This window comes from Pocillopora damicornis, chromosome 11 (genome assembly GCF_964200805.1).
Source record: "Pocillopora damicornis chromosome 11, jaPocDami1.2, whole genome shotgun sequence".
Lineage (NCBI taxonomy): Eukaryota > Metazoa > Cnidaria > Anthozoa > Scleractinia > Pocilloporidae > Pocillopora > Pocillopora damicornis.
In genome coordinates this window covers 11,760,729-11,778,355 of record NC_142680.1, presented here as the reverse complement: position 1 = coordinate 11,778,355, position 17,627 = coordinate 11,760,729, and the positions used below count along the sequence as shown (strand labels likewise).

Here is a 17,627-nt window from a genome sequence, read left to right as displayed (position 1 = left end):
TCATCATTCGTACAAACTATACTGACCAGTAAAAGCGTCCCTAATCTTACGCACTGACAAGTGTCTGCACTCGTCATCTAGCTCCTTCAGCAGATCTCCCTTCAAATACTGTGAGACCCTCAACTGTAGGCTCACGTACATTGTCTTTTCATGAAACCATCGCCATTACAAAATTTTATCCTGTGACTTCCTCAAGGCCTCAGCGGCATATGCAATTAGGCGTTGCTCGTCCTTTTGCAATTAAGACAACACAGCAGCGACACAAGTTGTACTAGGGTCAGTTAACAGTATGAATGGAAGGTCAAATCTTTGGAATGCTAGTACTGGACCTTAACAGAGGACTTTTTTCAGAGTATCGTAAAAGATTTTCACAGTCAGTGGACCCCAGAAATTGCGTCCCTTCTTCTCAAGCTGGAAGAGTGAGGTTTCAAGTGTAGCAAAATCTGGTATGAACTTTCTATAGTAACCTAAGGTTCTCAGAAAAACATTCAGCTGGGAAACAAGGCTCTTTAGTGTCCAGGACTTCAGCCGTTGTTCTTTGTTGATCTTTGTGGCCAAAAAGCTACTTAAGGCACTGAACTTCAATCTTTATGTACACAAGGCACCCTCAAGGTGGAAGACTAAGGCATTCTTGGACAACAATTTTGGGATTCCTTTTTTCCCTTCTTTTTCTCCGCTCACGTTGCGTGTATTCGATGTTCCGACACGTGCGTCGTTTTAGTCCGCTCTTTAGTCTTGTGTTCAATTGAAACAGAGTTCACAATACTTTTGGTTGTTATTTGATAACAATAAAACTGTCCATCCTTTACCTTAAACAAAGTTGCGTTTTCATCCCAATAAATCCACCATTACTCTTTAAATGTGCATAGAAGTTTCAATCTATAACAAATTGTAGATGACAAATTTTCTTTTTAAAATGAAATTCTTTACGAATGCCGCCAAAAAAGGTTGGAATTAAATTAATTTATTCCTCCCGGCCCTCCAGCGCAGTGCTTTTAGAACGAGGAAATTTTTGTTCTTTGAGCACTTTGTGAAGTTTTTTTTTTGGTAGAACGAGGAATACCCTTGTTTATTGTGCCCTTCGCGCGGAGCTTTTAGAACGACGAATGCACTTCGCGTGGTGCTTTTAGAACGACGAATACACTTAATGTTACATTCATGGTAAGATGCGGAACTTTTAAGCAACTCCTTTGATAAGCAGAAAATAACTGACTTCAGAGTTTGGCCCATTGCTGTGGGACACTGTTAATGGTCTATTACTCATAGTGACAGTTCTCTTCGCTTCCACGTTCTCTTTATAATAAATAAATATACAAAAGTATTCCCTTTTCCCTAAAGTGGACACAATTATTACAACTATGTTGTCCAAGAAAAAGGGTTTACTATTTCGCTTTCTTTTTTCTTGAGCTGTTTTTTTTTACCCCCTAAATAAATACGTGAATTGCTGTAAGGAATCGTCAGGATGAAGGTCACGGTAATATTGTTTAATAACTTCATCATGTCTCTACACATGGGGAAAATATAACATACTAAAAGTCCTCAATGACAATAATCAAAAACTGAAGAAACTTTTATATTTGTCAAGTGGGGGGGAGGAGGGGGGGGCAGTTGGTGAGGGGACCTACACTTAATACTTAGTGTTAAACCAAGTTTTCCCAGAGGACAGTGACAAAAAGGTTTTACATTACACCCATATAGAACTGTAACCAGAAGTCAACACCCTTCTGCTAAGAGATAACTATAATTATTTGCTTCACTCATGTACATGTATTTACTTATATTCACAACTTGTCTGAATGTGGAGACTGAAGTTCAGTGCACAGCTGTGCCATCAACACTGACATTATGAATGGAAACAAAATGGTCAAATCCACTTTTGATAAGAAATCTCAGATGACACGCTGATGTAACAGGAATCTACAAAGGAAAAAACATACAAATAATATCAAAATGTAAGAGCCCTACATTCACAATTACGAGTGAATATTTGTATTTTTATACACTGATTAATTCTAAGTTTCAACAAGTCTTCAACAACATTTTCTATAACATATCTATGGCTTCTTTTTACCTTTGTCCAAAAGAGGTTCAAAGTCTACTGGTTCTGTTTTTGTGCTTTTCTCAAAGCAGAGGCTTTTAACTGCAAACAAAAATTCATATATGCTACAAAACCTTGAAGCTCCTGGTCTCTAATGAGCTGGTAACCCACATGTACCTGACTCCTCACAAAGACTTTTCTCAATTTTTTACATCACATTAAAAAAAAAATTATGTCTAATTTTTCACAATGCAGCACAAAAACAATGATGTAGCCCCTGTGATAAAACACAGGCATGCATAGCATGCAAGAGTTATTTTTTTGGCAGGGTGGGTTGAGATGGGACACTTTGCATACCTAATGTTTTCAGTTTTGTGACAGGAAAAGAGCATAACTTTCAAAAGAACAAAAAAATATTGCATTACTTCACCATAAGAGAAAGAAAAAAATAATCTAATTTACCTGAACTCACACAGGTAGTTTTTGGTCTGTTGTTTCTATGGTATAATACTTCTAAGCAAAAATAGAATGCAGCGGTGCCATGCTTATACTGTTGTCTCCTTGACACCCATTGTTTGATTTCGTCACACAATACAATCTATTCTTCATTGAAGAGAGAGCGCGTTGCATGGCAAGAGACCAAATAATGGTGAAAAGGGACTATGCTTTCTATTGTTCCACTACCAGAAAGAGTATCAAAATTATTTGTCTAAAGTTAGTTGCCGTAAAAATATCATTCTATGTAATTTTACTGCAAAAAGCAAACTGAAACCCTGTTGGACAATGCTGTTACTATAAATAATGAAATGCAGGTTATTTACATGGAAATGACACAAGATTGAGCAAAGTCTAATGTGGCAAAATGGAATTTGATGGGTGGTACAATTCAAGCATGTGAAACATTGCCTACTGTTAATGTAGTGCAATGATTGGGCAAGTTCTGATTAGATTTTGGACATTGTTTTCATGGTACGTGTTTGGCATGTGCATTGTAAGTAAAGGAGCAGAAAAGACACCTTTTAACTTTAAAAAATGATGCAAAAAGTTAAATGGAAACCTTTCACATCACAAGAAGTCTTGACCTTTTGATGAGGATCTTATGAAGGCCACAAACCATTGCCCTTATCAAATGAGCCCAAAATATTTGATAAATGTCATTATTTGTGCACAGCCCCCTAATTCCATGACATCATTTGCAAAAAAAGCTATGATTGGTACAAGATATCGAAATGTTGTGATATGATTGGTGTAAGATATATACCCCAATGCAGCAATCTGATTGATGTGAGATACATTACATACCCTAATGCAGGGATCTGATTGGTGCAAACAACATACCATTCCACTCGCTAACATAGATATATTTTGTTATGAAAAAAAAAAAACTCAAAAACCATTAAATTGATAATGCCCATGTTACATTACACTAAACACAATTTCAAGATCTTCCACCATCATCCTCACCATTTGAAGATAGGAATTTGATATTTCCAATGCTCATTAATGCACTAAAGGTGATGATGAATTCTTGAGGAAACATTCCAGTTGTTGGCCAGAAAGCATCAAGGCTTCTATGGAGCAAAATAAAAAGACAATTAGTTCTGTTTTGGCTGATCAGGATGCAGCCATAGGAGTCACAGATGGTAAAATTTGAGACTCGCAGATTACAAAGACCCTTGTTTGAAAATGCAAGAGCGTGACTATATATAATTTAAGCTGCTTCACATGACCTCTCACTTTGGCTGTAAGACTTCTAGATGGGAACTTGAGTTGATTCTAAACAAGCTTTTTAGCCATAAACAATTCATGGCTCATGATCTTAAAGGTATCATTCATCAACCTTTGCCTTAGAGTTTTCCATTTACTTATTACTGAAATGTACTATAATAAAGTAAAACCCTGCTAACTTGAAACCCAAACTAACTCAAAGAAGATCCAATTTTCCCTGGATTTGACCCTAACTTTTTCTGTCATTGGTAAAATTTCCTTACAGCCCCATACTGTTGTAAAACAAATCTGTTTTCCCAATGGCAGTGTATTGTTTTAGTCATTGTTTTCTCTATCCAAGAACTGAATGCATAATGTAGTATGGGGCTGTGCGGAAATTTTACCCTGTCATTAAATATCAGCTAACTTAAAACATTTTCTGTTTCCCTTTGGAGTTTGAGTTTGCAGGTTGCTAACGTAGTTTTCAACTTTTGTGTGACATTACCAAGTACAGATAAAAGCAAGCATCTGCAAATATTGCGTTACTCCTCATACCTTTCTTTCCTTAAATCTTGCTTTTTCAGAATAAACAGATCATACACATTCCAAGGGCCACGGGTTACCATGACAACTACTATCGTAAAAATGTTCACGATAGTACATGTAGAATGATTATGTCATGGTCTACCAGTTTAGCAATTCCAAAAAGTATAGCATTACTAGGTTTCAGATAAATCGAAAGTGGTCTTGAAATATCTTAATTGTCCTTATCAAAACCTCAATTAACTTTGCTTGTTGGAAATTTGGAATGTTTGGCAACATCTTCACCGAACGTAAAATACTTACCCATCAATGATATTTTCTGGTGGATGGTTTTCATCAAATGATGTAGCAAGGGCAATAGTTGCTCCAGCACTACTTAAAGCCACGTCAAACATGTTTTTAGTGCTATTTTCTGAGGAGGAAAACCCTCTATCTCGCAAGTGAGGGGTTCAAAACATTTCAAAATCGATTGCCCCGGAGAATACTGGGCCGAGCTCAATGCTGAATATGCGCAGCTTGGTTTTAATTGCTGACAAGTAGCATACTCATGTTCAAGATGGCGGACGTTTCATGCAGAAACTGTTGCTGGCATTGATAAGAAATGTTTCCACTAAATACGAAACAATTTTCTGCTGCATTCCTGGATGTAAAGCGTAATAGTCAAGGTTATAACGAGGAGGTCAGTTCAGTCGACAGAGATGCAACCAAGAAACTACTGAGGCCCTTCCATATTCCCCAAATCGGGCCTTCTTCTATTCCACAATGTCATCATCTTGGGACCATGATGTGGAATTTCATGTGGAATTGTGCGAGAAGAGAATGTTATCCACCCGCTCATCATTTGGAATCAAGAGAAGACTCACGAATGGAATCGCGAAGAGCACCTGAACAATCATGTTCTTCAGTTCTTCCGGAATTTGAATTACATCGCGTAACTTCAAAACGTAAAGCGCGAGAAGCAAACGAGCGACAGAGTGCGAAAAATATTGAACTTTCAAGACTAATTAAAACACAATCTTTAAAAAAGACCTCTTCTACAAGAAGTACTGATTCTTCTCGAAACAATGTTTGTTGTGTGGAAGCAGAACCACAAAACAGAGGTATCCTCCAGCAATCTAGCTGCGAAGAAGCAAATGTTTCCAATGAGACTTTTGTTAATAGCAAATCAAGTAAATCGATAGGAGCATCCTACTGGGATAGTGACATGAAATCTTCAGAGTCTGAACAATGTATTGTCTCTGATTATTTTGACAGAGGATCAAAGTTAAGTCCAACTTCCAATGTACTAAGTGAGTTGGAAACCAAGGTGGATGTTAATGGTATATATGGCAGAGAAAGTTTGCAAAGCGATTTGGTCTGTAATGGTGATTGGTGGCTAAACAGTGAAAATATTTCAAACCCCAAGGATTCGACTGCACCTCTCATTCCTTGTGCATGTAGCATTGAGGAAAGTGATTTTGTTGGCAAAAAGAAATTTTTAGAGAGATTGCCTGAGACAGAGCTGCAAATAAAGCCTTTGACTCTGGTTAAGGATGGCATATATAGCCAAAGGCCAGTTTCAAATACTTTTACCCTAAATCTGAACTTGGAGACAGTGATGTCTGTTCTCTTCACTGATGAGGAACATTCAAAGAATGCTGAACACAGTGATATTGATCTATGTGGGGAGATTTCCATTCTGTATGGCATCCAGGATACAATAGTGTCAGTGGTTGCTAGTGAGGTGGTAGGAATGTATGATTATATTTCAGGAGCTGTGTATGGATTGAAGGGATGCTGTCATGATGAATCTGAATATCAGTTAAAGGTAATTTATTCAAGTAGCTAGAGAGTTAGTGGCTTTGATGACCTAACATAAATGAATTGGTTGTATCTTGAGACTCCTGCTTGTTTTGTTGAATGATTCTGCCTTCTACAAAAATGTGTCTATGCTTGAAAATTGACTCATTAAAATTTGGCAGATTTATCATGTAGTCTAAGCATTAGTAACTTTCTGTTTTGTCCAGTTCTAGGATGATTCGTCCTGCAATCTATTAGTTACCTTTTGTTCATAGTCAGTTCTCAATCAGGCTTTCCAACCAGTCCAGATATAAAATTGTCTGGAACTTGTCATCAAGGTTGTGGGGAAGTGCATGTATTTCGTCTTTGTGTGTGGCTGTGGATGTTTCACAGTAGCATAGCTATAGCTAGACATCTTTTGTCAGCTTGTCTTGCACTGTTTCCCAGTGGGCCCATGGAATTGGATGATATATCTCAGTAACTGTAGCTAAGTTGTTAACATCTATTTATCAAAATTTCCATAATATTAAAGCTAGAAATGCTGTAATTTCATAAAGTACTTTAATTCAGTGCTGAGAATTTGTTTATCTATGTAGGACAAGAAATACCCCCTTTCATCAAGTGCAGTGAGTTTGGACCTTAAGGAATTCATAGTTCATTTTCAACAAGAACTGACAATGTCATCTCACAGTGTTGACAATGACAATGTGTTAAAGGAGCACTCTCCTGTTGCCTGGTTACTGATCTCACCAGCTCTTGGAGTGACCCTTGACTGGCAAATACAAGAGAAAGTCCTTGAATTTATAGAAACTTTGTCATCAGAGGAATTTGCTGATGAGCAAGCATCTGACAGTTACAACAAAGGATGTTTTTCAAGCCAGTGGTACAATCTGTTGGTAGTTGTCGACCAATATCGTTGTTGTGAGAAAGATATTCCACTGATTGAGGTATTTGAGTTTTGCAGGAATTGTGAAATCAATGTTGTAAACTTTGACTTAACTTAAACAATTAGTTCATGTGAAACAAGCCTGACTGAAGAATGGAACAATTGAAGTATTGCTATGCTTTGATACATGTATGTCATTATGTAAAGTATTGATTATATTCATCCGCAAGGTTTTGTTTTACAGTACATTGTATGAGCTCTCTCATGTAGCAAAAGTTTAACATTTGTTACTAGCAACTCTCATATTTTTGCAAGATTTTTCAACTGGTGTAAAGAGATTAAACTTCCTTTAGGAAGTGCTCAAAGATGAACTTTAACCTTAAACCCCTAAGAGTGATTTACTTCTAATTTCTCCTTACAGTATCAACCTTGATTCAAATGTAAAGGTTATCAGAATGTAGGAAATAATCACCAATTTAAGTAGTTCCTGATTGTCAAACAAATTCTCCTTGTCAGTACCAAATGTAAGGGCAACAGTGTGGAGAATATCAATACTAGTTAGAATGTACAGGGTAGGAACTCAAAATGAGAATTAAGCTCTTTTTAATTTTCCTTGACTTGGCCAATCAATTACCCAGTTGAAACATTTTGAAGTGAAGGAGGAAAAAAAAGGTGAGGTTACAGTTGTATTTATTAGTTACATAACAAGAAGTGCCATTTACTAAATTCATAGTAAGATCAACATTGTTTGGCACAGTTAAAGTAGACAACCCAAAAGATCTCCATACATCCAATAGTTCCAGTTGCAACATTATGCAATTTTTTTTCGTATTAAAATATGCTACTCTTATTGAGTATTGTTGTTTATGTCATAATGTACTCACTTCGAATATGGATGGCGATGTTTCAACTGCATGCTAGTAAATTTTATTACATAAACTGCGGTGTTATATAGGGATTTCCAGCCCTAAGAAAAGCCATAACAACACAGGTAAAAAAAATACGTTTTTTTTCACGAGTGTTTGATATCACTAATCAGCTGCTTACACGTCACTCGCCTTTTGCACCACTCAGTCATGTTGATGAATGAATGGCAAAGCCCTCACTGTTGTTTGTCAGAATTTCCTCAGATTATGGCTGCTAAAAAACCGAATGATCTCTATCACTTACAGACAGTAACGTTCAAACTTTCCTAGAAGGGGAAGAAAATCAAAATGTGAAAAGGAAAAATGAAAGTTATGTATTCAGTGGCTTTGGTAATAATGGGAAAATGGTCACTAAGAGAGTGGCAGTGTAATGTGGCCTTACATGTTACAGAATTATAAAATGTTTGCGTGCATCATGGATTCTCATGGGCTTATGTGTGAAGCCATATCAACAGTACAATAGAGTGGCAAAATTTGGAAGAATGGAAAAGTGACGCAACTATTTGCCTTGGTTAAGAGGCAAGTAGAAGAGTTAGGCTTGAAACTTCTTCCACTGACTGTCCTTTGACAGGGACATAACTTAATATTTAAAATTGCCATTTTAGCAGGATATGTTACAGTTGTAATAATATGTATTGAACAATCTAGATGAACTGTGTTCAAATGAACACTTAAAATTTTTGACAGATTTCTACAATTCAGGAATGTTTGAAAATGAAAACAAGTGTGAGCAGTGGATAAGCCATGCAAGGGCATGAGGCAAAAGCAAGAAAAAAAGGGGAAGCTAGGAAAGGGTAAAGCAAGGCATGGTGTGCCACTGTGCCTAGAGACTCCACAAAATTCACTTAAATTATTTCACAATGGTCCATGATACAGGTTAGCCCCAGCATTTCATTAGACTTTCCTGACAATTTTTGTTTACTTACTTATACTCCTGTAATTATGTTATTATTTTGGTTGATTTTAGTTGATTTATCTTTTCAATCTAGGTGGAAGGGAAGTGTTATTTCAGGCAGGTCTTGAACATCCTTGGCTGATCAAGACATATTCAGAGGTAGCCCCACACCCCTGTGCACAAGCTCTGGGCCAAGATGTCTTTCAGAGTGGAATCATACCTAGTGACACTGATTTCAGGATTTACAGGGACTTCGGCTAAGTACCAGGTATCTAAATTATAGACTGACACCTAGAGACTGATTGAATGACTGAATGACTGACTAAGTGAATAAATGACTTATTGACTGATTGTTTGAATGAATGAGTGAATAAACAACTTGATGACTGGCTTACTGAACAACTTACTGACAGATTGACTGACTGATTGAATGACTGACTGACCTACTGAATGAATGAAATGCTCCTTAACTGACTGAATGACTGGTTAGTATTTGATCAATTCATTATTCACTGATTACCTTATTGACTGATTGATTGTAATCTTAGTGAAAATCTCTTTTGCATTGAACCAATCTGGTTAGTATACTAATAATTTTCTGATATGTAGGAATGGACCTTGCCTATATTGCCAATGGTTATGTTTATCACACAAATTACGATACACCAGCTGCTGTTACTCCAGGCTCTATTCAGCGTGCTGGTGATAACATACTGGCTTTGGTCAAGAGCATAGTCAATTCACCATTTCTGGCTGACCCTGGAGAGTATCGTCATGGTTCCATGGTGTTTTTCGACTTCCTGGGAATTTCTGTGGTACATTACCCTGAAAGAATTGGTTTGGTGATAAATCTGACATCAGCTTTTGTGGCAGTTCTTTGTCTTATGAAAAAATTCCTTCATTTTCCAGCAAAGAGAACCATCTCTGAGGAGGGTAAGGGATAATCTACAAGTAGATATCTATTATTAACATTCTACATTTTCTAAATTTTGTACAATGAGCTATGAAAGCATAGGCCTTAGAGCTGACCTGAGTACATCTTCTTTTCCATGTGTGAATTTATCAAAGTTTTGTGGTCTAAAAAAAAAATCAAAGCTACACAAAATAAACAAGGTAACAATGGGTGTTTTTTTTTTGTTTGTTTGTTTTTTTTATCAACTCTTTTAGTGCATTTTGTAAAATATGATTAGGTCGTTTTTGGGACTGGTAAGTTTTTATATTCTGTTCATTGTTTCCATGCATGTTGATAAAATTGTCAACATTTTCAATTTTCTGTTAAGCCAGTTTCCTACTGTGATAGGGAAAATGGCATAGATGGGAGGTGTCATACAATGTTTACAAGATTGTGGATCTTAAAGTACACTGCAATTGAAAGCTGTCCTTAACACTCTTTTTACTTTGACAATTTCCTTCCTTCTTATGAACAATATATTTGATCTGGGGGTGACAGTCAGGGACTTCAAGACAAGCTGTTGACTGCCAGAGTTCCACCACATACTTAATAACATGTCCCTGGTTAATCTGGTCAAAATAATCACCTTTTGGCCTCTTAATGAACTAATTCCCACTCACATACTTTTGCTGCATCTAATGCCGACTTCAATACATTTTGAAACACCTGGACAGCATGGGGAGAAATGAGATGCTAGTCTCCCTAAGGGGTTAATGGGTCAACAGAAAAGTTAATATTGTTTTGCCTCCTTTTTGGTCTGCATGTTATTGTGGTGAACTGATCATCTCAAGTCTTTGTTTGTGCTCATTTGAATTTCATTATTTGTCTCCATTGAAAGTGAATTTTATTTTGTTGGGTTAAAGATTTATCAATGTCTTAATTCTTAAGTATGAAAAGAACCAAGAAGAAAGAAGAAAGAACAGCATACGAAAAGAACCAAGAAGAAAGAAGAAAGAACAACATATGAAAAGAACCAAGAACCAAACTTTATATTTTCATTTTGAACTCTGCTTTCAGTTTCTTATCGCAGAATTTGTAGCACTGAGCCATGTAGTGTCCTCCTTTTCAGGCAGTAACTGGTAAAATTCATCACCAGTAGCACCTCTTGTTACCACCTCTTGTTACCACCTAAAATCACTAAATATTCTGGAAAATTCAACATTTTGAAGGATTGGTCTAGAAATTTTAAAATACCTGTTGTGCTTAAAATAAGGGAGAACAGTGGCTATGCACACTTGTTATGCTTCCAAGGAAGCGGAACAACCAGGATTTGCTGAAAATGCAAGTTGCAAAGCCCTTACACTGTGCGCGCTTGCATTTTAATTATTCAAGCTTTCAGCATAGATTATTACTTTTTGGAGGGTTCTAAATTCACACTGGAGTGCACATTTTCACAACCATTTATTAGACCATTAAATAGTGGGTATGTTCACACCATTGATGATGCCATCCAAAAGATGTTTTTCAGTTATACCCCTCATCAACATTTTTTCTACATGCAGCACACATCAAGAACATTTTACAATAATGCTGGTGAAGTGGTTCAACAAGATGCAGGTGCCTGGATCACTTTACTAGACTATCTTGGCATACAGTGATATACCCATGTTTAAAAAGGCTTTGCCTGCACCTCAGGACAGAGTTTATGGAGGTTTTCCTTATTACCTGCCATTGAGGCATCTCGTGCGGTATGTGGTACTTGCTCATTCAATGTTTATCTGTTGGTCTCTGGTCATTCAGTGCATGGCCAATTCACTGGAATTTCATCAAAGAAAAGTATGGAATAGAATACAAGCTGTCAGGCTTTGCTAACTTAATATGTTAGGCAAGTTGGGCAGAAAATACACAGCTTTGCTTTAACTCTGGAAAGGGAGGGGTCAGTAGAAAATGGCAAAGAAATATTCTAGTGAAACAGTAGCTCTATGTGCCCTGATTTTCAGAGCTTGTACATCATCATAATCCAATTTTGCTTAATTAATCAACTGGCTAAGAAATGGGGACCATGTGTTATCTAAGTGTTGATCTTCCTTTCATACCATATGTGATTTATTTATTTTGCTTACCTATCCTTGAATCTTTAAGGAGCACTTTCACGGCTACTTGATAACAAAGCTAAAGTAAACAATAGGTACCATGAGCCGTCGCACTTTTTTTCTTTCACTGTTACTCCAAAATACCTATAGCATTTAGTTTGTGACATTTACTAGGTGATTTGTTATACTTGTTCCATAGATTCTATATATGGAGAAAGAATCCTGCATGAACTTAACTCTGAATTTATTTAATTACCATTCTGAATATTTAAAACTACTGTCTAGTTCAATTTATAATTCTGTTTTACTGTGAAGTGTTATATTTGCAATCAGAAAATCTTGGTATCTTCCTGGTCCTCCACCTCAAGTCAAAACATCTCCAATGGAAGTGAAATTGCTACATAGGAAGAAACAGGATCAAGTTTACTCATTTAAATTCTCAATATCAGGTCAGGTTCCTCTCTTTGAACCCTTTGACCCCTTGAAGTGACCAGCATCTAATTTCTCCTTACATTATCATGTCATGCATTCATATCTCACTAGTGTCTGACTTCTCACTGCCTTAGGTCCTGATCACATGGCTGTATACGTATCACCTGCTAGTGACGTAGATTTGCTGACCTCTTCCCTCGGTCCCCTTTAACCAATTCAAGATGGTGGAGACAGAGTTGTGCACTTTATTTACTATTCTCATGGTACTGATGTGGGGCCCTGGGAACTATCGCTTGAGCTTCTGGTGAGTTGGACAATTACAGTACTAATCATGCTTGTGATTAACAAATCAGACTCCCGCCTTGCAGTCGTCTGATTTTGTAAGCTTCTAGAATGTTCCAGAACATTTTGTTATATATATATATATATATATATATATATATATATATATATATATATATATATATATATATATATATATATATATATATATTTAAAGACTCACTTATGTGGTAGTTGGGGTAGTTATTGTTGTCAGAGCAACGACTGTATAGAAAGCTATACCAAGAGAGTGAGCAGGTCCTTATTATAAGTGCTATGGCATAAGTGTTTCTTCACCTGCGGGAAAATATGAGGCCTTGAGTAACACAGCACCACAGTCTTTTAGAAATGTACACCTTTTAAACAGTGCAAGACTCAGTGTTGTTGTTATAGAAATGAACAATGCTTCATATTGTTGTTACAGAACTGAACAATGCTTTTAGGGTCATTACTCAAACATATTTCAGTTCTGACTAAATGATTGCTTTCTGTGTACTAGTCAAAGTCTTCATGGTGTTGGTGGAAATGAACACTGCATGAGTGATAAAGATTTCTCAAATTCACAAAACATTTGTGGGTCCAAAACAAGTTCATATCAAATGAACAATGCTTAATTTTGTTGTTGTCACTAGTACATATTTCTTTTCTGATCATCATCTTCATCATATTATTAGGAACAAACAGCACTTCATTGATAAAGATTTCTCAAATTCGTTACCCATTTACAGCCTGTCAGTTTCTTTTCAGTATTTGTTTCTTCGGCCAACATGACTCAGGATTTCTGGCAACAAGACTAAAAGTTTCAGGCAACTTTACTCTGGTTTTGGGCAACATGACTTTGGGCTAGTTGTCTTTTGCGTGACTTGACTTGAGCCCTGGTGAACCCCCTCCCCGACCTGACTCAAATATTCCCTTGGGTAGAGAAACATGGGTCCTGCAGTGCTGACACAAGCGCCTGCTCTCAGGCTAATGTATCCTGAGATTCTTTTAATTTAAATAACATTTCAGCCAAAAAGACACCTCCTGGCCAAGAGCAATCTGTTAGACTTTGCTGTGGCAGCTCATTATATTCACGGTAAAGAGTCATCTTCACCTTTCCTAACAGAAGTCATGCAAGCTATTCCAGACTGGATTTTTGCTAATGACTGGGTGGACACATACAAGAGCTGGTATTACACTACATAATTCCCTGTATTGCAAGAATGCATCAGTCCAAGACCTTCTAAACACTACTATGAAATACTGAAAACAAAATTTCAAGCCAGAAATTTGAAGAATTGCCCCCAATTTGAAACAGTTCACAGGTTGAAAATTATCATGAAGATTTTTACATTTTAGGGTGGATGACCTCAATATTATTTATCAGGATTATAAGAAAATTTGACGGGAAAAAATGAATGTGAAATAGCACATCATCAGAAGTCAGGCTGGTCATACATGAATCCAAAAAATTTTTAAAATCGCCTTAATTAATTTATAATGATTTTATCTGGAAATGAAATTCCAAATAAAACTAAGGAATCGAGAAACATAAAGTAAAGGATTGTTTGGTAGCCTGTAGTCTGTCAGCAGACCCTCAGTATAATGACCCCCTTTAATGCCAAAGAGTGCCGTAGGGCATATTGAGGGCATAAAAGCATAGCCCCCTCCAATATGACACTTGATATACCACCCTTCAACTTTTTGTCTTTTTACTGTATTGGTCAAGGTTATATCTCACAACAAAAAATGCTCTAGGAGCTACAATTTAAGCTGTAGTTTATTTAACAATTGGTTCATACGTCGGTGTGCGTTTATCGAGATATGAAGCACGCGGGAAGTTTGGAGAGCACGAAAGATGCGTGAGAGTTGCTCGAGGCGTAGCTCTAGCTTCTTGAGTGCTCTCTAAACTTCTCAAGTGCTTCATATCTCGATGAACGCACAGCTGACGTATGAACCAATTGTTTTATAACATTTGCATCCCGATGGAAAATTTTTTTCTCAAGGGATTTGTTTGCTGACGTCATGGGCGTGCACAATAGGAATATGAAGCACGCTCGCGCAATTGAATTTGATTACTAGCTCTGTTCTAATATAAGAGCGCGTAAATTCGATTGTGTGAGCGTGCTTCATATTCCTATTGTGCACGCCCATGACGTCAGCAAACAAATCCCTCGAGAATTTAGCACTCAATCAGAAAATAAAGTTCATTTACACGCTTAATTCACCTGTCAGTTTTTGACCAATCTAAGACAAGATCGTTTACAGCGTAGCGAAATGTTTTCCTGAAATAAAATTATCAACGCGCTGAAGCGTAGCAGAGCGATTATCGACCCTTTCACAACATTTAAACCATCGGGTTGAAAATGTTATAAAACAATTGGTTCATACGTCAGCTGTGTGTTCATCGAGATATGAAGCAAGCGGGAAGTTTGGAGAGCACGAAAGATGCGTAAGAGTTGCTCGAGACGTAGCCGAGAGCAACTCTAGCTTCTTGAGTATATACCCCATATGTATAAGGCAAACAAAATTTCAACCTTTTTTTTTTTATTTTTCACTTTGAAAACTCAGTATTTTTAGTTACATCCTCCTCGCCTGTTTGGCTCGTTATAGCATACCCCTGAAAATACCTTTGAAATTATATATTATACGTGGTCTAATGGTTCATCGTTCTCGTTTTAGAAAAATTTGGCATTTCCCTAAGGCAGTAAAGGGATAACCGTTTCCGCACGAGTGATTCTTTGCTTGCGGGAGAATATGAGGCCTTGTGTGACGCAATCCAGTCAGCAAGTCTAGTACTCATTATTAATGCTAAACCCCCGTCAACTTTTCCCTGACATTTTTCAAACTTTCCTGTGGAAAGAGAAACGCATGTCCTACACCCTGTTCAAGCAGTTTAGTTAGAAAAATGGAGCATGATGCTAAACTGAACGACAGTAGCGGCAGAGCGAAAAGAGGAAGGAGGTTTTGGATTGAGTTGGATAAAAGTGGAAACCTTGATTCTATTTTCGCTCTGCTGCCACTTTGTGCTGTTCAATATTGTGCTCGATTTTACTGGCCGAACACCTGGAACAGGCTAATTGTTTTCAAATTTTAAGCTCTTAACCAATTTAAAGGGGATATGGCTATCACCCCTGGCTTTTACAAGCCTTTAAAGAATAAAGCTGAAACGAGTTGGAACTCCCCCTATTGCCAGCGTAACTGGCATTTTTGCGTGCGCTTTGATATGTTAAACCAGTAGGAGCCTTGGAAACATGTGACAAAGCCATGAGAGGCTTGGAACAGGAAAAGTGGTTTCTCTGACTAAACCTCCACTTCTTATGGGGAGCCATTTGTGCCAATATCATCAATCGCTAGTGATAAAACTCAGTCATTAGCGCTAAAATATCAATCGTCAGTGATATAACTCAATCGTTAGTGCTAGCAACAACTCCACGAACTCCTTGTGACAGAAGAGACCTTAGGTAGACCATCCTGTCTACCTACCTCTCGCCCTGACTTGAAACCGACTCAAAGCCCGAGTCTCCGAGGATGACGCAACACGCGCTTAGCGCGAAAAGAACAACAGCACAACTCTGTCGATTGTGACTGTGCTCGGCGCCTGATGGACAGCAAAAAACCCGTTTTCTTTAACTTCTCGATGCAAAACATTAATTAACTGCAAGAAAGCCTCATTTTTGGGGGTTAGAGCATTTATTGTAAGAGAAACTCAGTCCGACTCAGGACTGATCCTGAGAAAAAAAATTGTTTTTCTCTCTTGTATGCTACATGCGCCGCTGTTTGCAATTTGTACACAACATATTTTATCATATGAAAATCCGACAGTTTTTGTCCTGCGCAGTAAGCCATCAAAGCTTGATATTTTGAGAAAGTTCCATTTTTCAAGAGAAGATCGAACAACGAAATAAACCTTGCAATAATTGTTTTTAAAGCGGATGAATAGAGAGATATATGGGTCAATGTTTGCACATTATTTGAATGACTTCAAATTTGATTCCACCAGTAGTACGGTCATATGAATTTTCTCGGCTTGATGAGTTAGCAAATTTTGTAGGTATGGTTGGCTTTGTGAGCTCCGCTTTAATAAGATAAAATACATATATGGAATCGAACGAGGTAAAAGTGATTGATGATAAATGGACTCTCCCCGGGGATAAAGTTAATTCTGTTCTCATATGGTTTCAGCTGGTTTGTGCTAATTTTAGTTAAAAGTAAAACTTGTCACTAGTAATTGATTAAAAGATAACAATCTTTTAGTAAGCCTTTTGTTCCAATAGCCTTGACAATTGGTCATCAAACGCTTGAATACGTATATGTTTTGATAGTATGCCAAAACAGTACTAGCACTTTGCGCCTTCTGTGCGCCTCTCACGCTTTAAGTTCAATAGAAAATTACTCCATCACCGAAGAAACTCAACTTTGAAAGGTAAATGGACACTTACGTATTTTATTTTTTTGTCATGAATGCATGGTGCGAGTATTAATGCGGCCTAGTTTTGCTGGTAATTTTTCTTTAATTTTTCATCTTTCAAATGCGAAAAAAAAAACTTCAAGGAAGTTTTCCCTTTCACAGTGATGACATTTTAAACTGGCCAAGTCTTGCAAGTTTACAATTGTAGTAAATGAAAAATGACGAGTTCAGACCTGATAGTTTTAAAAGCGTGATGTATACCACTCAGTTTAAGATACGGCTGTCTAAGACAGCCGTAATCTTCACAAGAAACGTGACCAAAAATTGGTTTATTATTTGGTTGAAAGCTGTATTGAGAAAAAACATGGATAGTCCTCTGGCATCAAGTAGACTGAGCTTCCCTTTAATGTACCGTTGTTATCGACGTAAAATGACCCGTTTTAGAGAAAGAAGTGGTGGTAAAATATTCTGTGAATTTCCATTTTTGGAAAAAAAGAAATAGGACGTCTTTCCCATATCAGTAATGATGTTTTAAAGACGTTGGCCTTGATACTTCACTTATATAATTTTGGAAAATCGGAAACGATAGGTTCTGGGAAAAGATTTCAAAAGCGTGATGTATATTCGTCAGTTTTAGACAGTTGTTTAAGCCGGAATCTTCACAGGAAACCTGGCTCAGAATTAATTCATTCTTTCGTGAACAGGTGGAGTTGAGAAAATATGTT

At 37.2% G+C, this 17,627-nt stretch overlaps 3 protein-coding genes across 4 annotated transcripts in view; 2 read left to right on the top strand and 1 right to left on the bottom strand.

Moving 5' to 3' along the window:
- The window catches only part of LOC149037552 (endoplasmic reticulum metallopeptidase 1-like), a 130,787-nt gene that overhangs the window by 112,853 nt on the left and 307 nt on the right, over positions 1 to 17,627 (top strand). The gene's annotated exons all lie outside the window — the stretch shown is intronic.
- Positions 890 to 4,785, bottom strand: LOC149037554 (intraflagellar transport protein 25 homolog). The gene is made up of 4 exons (XM_089187840.1): positions 4,592 to 4,785; positions 3,503 to 3,609; positions 2,072 to 2,140; positions 890 to 1,917 (listed from the first exon to the last, which is right to left on the bottom strand). Exons 1-4 carry the CDS (start codon positions 4,681 to 4,683, stop codon positions 1,865 to 1,867), a joined length of 321 nt encoding a protein of 106 aa, XP_089043966.1. The 5' UTR covers positions 4,684 to 4,785; the 3' UTR covers positions 890 to 1,864.
- LOC149037553 (uncharacterized) lies at positions 4,819 to 14,047 on the top strand. Of its 2 annotated transcripts, XR_016181180.1 has the most exons (8): positions 4,819 to 6,095; positions 6,664 to 7,014; positions 8,869 to 9,042; positions 9,384 to 9,707; positions 11,229 to 11,414; positions 12,093 to 12,208; positions 12,326 to 12,495; positions 13,521 to 14,047. XR_016181180.1 is itself a non-coding variant. In XM_089187788.1 (2 exons), exons 1-2 carry the CDS (start codon positions 4,890 to 4,892, stop codon positions 7,069 to 7,071), a joined length of 1,614 nt encoding a protein of 537 aa, XP_089043914.1. In that variant the 5' UTR covers positions 4,819 to 4,889; the 3' UTR covers positions 7,072 to 7,892. The 2 variants fall into 2 exon arrangements, 1 of the variants encoding a protein (XP_089043914.1); XM_089187788.1 differs by lacking the exons at positions 8,869 to 9,042; positions 9,384 to 9,707; positions 11,229 to 11,414; ... (1 more) ...; positions 12,326 to 12,495; positions 13,521 to 14,047 and having other exon boundaries at positions 6,664 to 7,892.

Bases quoted from the DNA above. Each gene is read 5' to 3' on its own strand.
- LOC149037554 (XM_089187840.1), bottom strand. From the start codon at position 4,683: ATGTTTGACGTGGCTTTAAGTAGTGCTGGAGCAACTATTGCCCTTGCT. The intron at 3,610-4,591 runs GTAAGTATTTTA...TTTGCTCCATAG, and splicing joins CCAGAAAATATCATTGATGG to AAGCCTTGATGCTTTCTGGC. The intron at 1,918-2,071 runs GTAAAAAGAAGC...TTTCCTTTGTAG, and splicing joins TGAACCTCTTTTGGACAAAG to ATTCCTGTTACATCAGCGTG.
- LOC149037553 (XM_089187788.1), top strand. From the start codon at position 4,890: ATGTTTCCACTAAATACGAAACAATTTTCTGCTGCATTCCTGGATGTA. The intron at 6,096-6,663 runs GTAATTTATTCA...TTATCTATGTAG, and splicing joins AATCTGAATATCAGTTAAAG to GACAAGAAATACCCCCTTTC.